This window comes from Phytophthora infestans, genomic scaffold (assembly GCF_000142945.1).
Source record: "Phytophthora infestans T30-4 supercont1.390 genomic scaffold, whole genome shotgun sequence".
In the NCBI taxonomy this organism is placed as follows: domain Eukaryota; phylum Oomycota; class Peronosporomycetes; order Peronosporales; family Peronosporaceae; genus Phytophthora; species Phytophthora infestans.
In genome coordinates, this window is record NW_003303369.1 from 48330 (window position 1) to 51017 (window position 2688).

Genomic DNA, 2688 nt, shown 5'->3' on the forward strand with positions numbered 1-2688 from the left:
CAAGCTTGCAGTGTTCTTCAGTCGTCAGTAAAAGGATCCGATTGCCTGAAAAGCCTTCAAAGTAAAGAACTTCTTCCTAAGACCGACTGTGCTACTCGTTGGAATAGCACATACGCCATGCTCTTACGTATGTTAGAGTTACGCAGTGCACTAGCTGCCTTTTTTGATCTGGCGGCTAGGACTGGTGAATTTTCTTACCCCACTTCCGCACACCCTACGGTCGAGGACTGGCTTACGATTCGGTGCTTAGTCACATTACTTGAGCCTTTCGCCAAAGCTACCGATGGTTTGGGAGGACAGAAGTACCCTACATTGAGTAATTGCCGTTCCAGTACTTCGGTCAATCGAGAGGAAGCTAAACAACGCCAATATTTTTGATCCGATCATTCGATCTGTTGCTAACGAAGAATTTGGTCCTCGAGTGGAGACATTAATGCATTCAGTCAGAGAAACGTACATAGAGCTCTTTTCCAAGCGGTTTAAGGACAGCTTACCGCCGGATTTGCTGTGGATTTCAGTGCTGGACCCACGGTCAGCCGAGCTGAAGCACTTGAGTCATGGTGAATCTACACTTGCTGTATCTCGACTCAAAGTTGCAGCTTTTGAGATGGCAAAAGAGATAAATACAAACAAATCCAGTTACAACGAGGCTGCGCAGGTAGCCAGCGATTCAGTACCCCAGTCCGGCTTAACGAGGCAAAATGTAGCTTGGCTGACAGACGTATTTAGCGGTGGGATGGACGAGTATGTGGAAGAACCGCTCAGTGTTGCCGACGATATGCTGAAAGACGAGTGCGAGTCTCAAGTCCGGCAATATTTAAGAGATGCACATGGAACTCCTGTTACTACTGACGTATTGGACTGGTGGGCGAAACGACGAACTAAATACCCGATCGTATCGGCTTTGGCTAGAAAGTGGCTCGGGTGTATAGCAACTTCTGTGCCGTCCGAACGTGCATTTTCAAAAAGCGGAAATGTAGTCACCACGAGGCGCTGCTCGTTAGCCCCCGATATTATTCGCGATACTTTGTTTGTCAGTGAGCAAAGTGATAACAGTGACGAAGATGGCAGGTAACATTCCGGTATTGTTGTATGAACGAATGATGAAGTGAAATATACGTCAGTCCCATCCGAACGAGCATTTTAAACTGCCAGCAACACATTCACACCAAAGCGATGTCAGGTTGATAGTAAATTAGTACGGTGACTTGATTTTTTATTTCGGAAACTACGTACAATCTTGTAGTACTGGTTTATTGGACTTGTTCACGTAGTCGCGAGACTGAGGAACGTTAAAATATGCGCGTAGCACAAACAATATTTGTGCCTGCGCCTCGTCTTGAGTCACAGTGTAATCAACAAGAACGCGGAGTTTTGCACGTCCTCAAGGTTTGTTTCAGCTTCTTTATGTCGTAACACGTCATTCCAATTAGCGCGTAAGGATTGGCGTCTCGAGAGGGTCGGTTGTCCAGGTTTGTGAGTCTATTTAGGGATGATGATCCATAAATTTAACCGCGTAAAGCACTTCACCTAAGTTCTCTTTGCTTCCACAAATATCTTTCGGCCAGCTTCGAAGCCGTCACACACCAACAGAGCGACGTAAAATCAGGATCGACACCTATGTAACCACAGCGAGCATACCATCCAATCCATAAGTACCTGCTTCATATCGTAGCCAGTATTGTCCTTGCGCATCGTGCTCAAGCTGTCAGTTACCATACCATTAGCCAGAACGTCTCCGGTACCCAGCACTGTGCCGCGACGTGTTCCATATTCAAGGGGCGCCAACGTTTGTAGCCACAGCACACCAGCATTGCAAGTACTCTTTGCTCCAAGATTTAAAGGCCCTGTCTGGCAACTTAATTGTCAAGATTCTCCAAAATGCATCCAGTAGCGCACACCAAAACACTATACTCCTCGCCGAAAGACACCACGCTGTTCATCGCCGTCACTGACAGCACAATTTCGTCGTGCACTGGAACGCTGCCACGCACCAGGCCCATGTTGCCCCCCAGCGTCACCACCGGCATGTTGCGCTCGCTACATTATTTGAGGATGGCGGATACCTGCTCTGTGGTGTTGGGCTTGGTTACTGGCTGCCTTGTAGTCATTAACCCCGTGTAACAGTTAGGTCTTAGTGGCACTAAGACCTAACTGTTACACGGTTTTTTTTTTTGCCGACGGCACTAAGTTAGTGCCGTCGGCAGCAGTGAGCAAATGCAGGTCGACAATAGTACGTTAGCCAATCCGAATAAAGAATTCATTTTAGCCAATTAAAACACGTATCGTTATTCCATCGCTATCGCTTCGGGAAACCCCAGATAACGTTACGCAATTGTCGCGAAGATAACGGTGAAGGGATTCCCTTTATCGTGCATAGGCTGTGTTGTCGATATGCACAAAATAAGTCACAGTCGTTTAGGCTACCCATGTTGAGTACAAAGGGTACATACGTACCCGTAGCGCCCGCGAGACATCGCCAATGCATTCACAGTTGTAAAGAAAGTCATTCGTCCTTTACGCGATAGCTTTTGATTCAAAAGCTAAATGCCGCTTTACATTGTTCAAAAGTTTTGAACAATGAATAAAGCGGCATTTTGGCGATTATCGAAGTGTTCCAGCGATGCCGTGCCAAGGATGAGGTCATACCTCGCATCGAGGTCTAAGACCAAACAGCGTCCACGCGAA

General features: G+C 47.0%; 1 protein-coding gene across 1 annotated transcript; it reads left to right on the forward strand.

The window, feature by feature from the left end:
- Positions 1-129: 129 nt before the first annotated feature.
- Positions 130-785, forward strand: PITG_21562 (uncharacterized protein; the record flags this gene model as incomplete). Its single annotated transcript, XM_002894847.1, has 3 exons — positions 130-302; positions 352-638; positions 730-785. The coding sequence occupies 3 exons, from the start codon at positions 130-132 to the stop codon at positions 783-785; spliced, it is 516 nt and encodes a 171-aa protein (XP_002894893.1).
- Between the last annotated feature and the right edge of the window lie 1903 nt (positions 786-2688).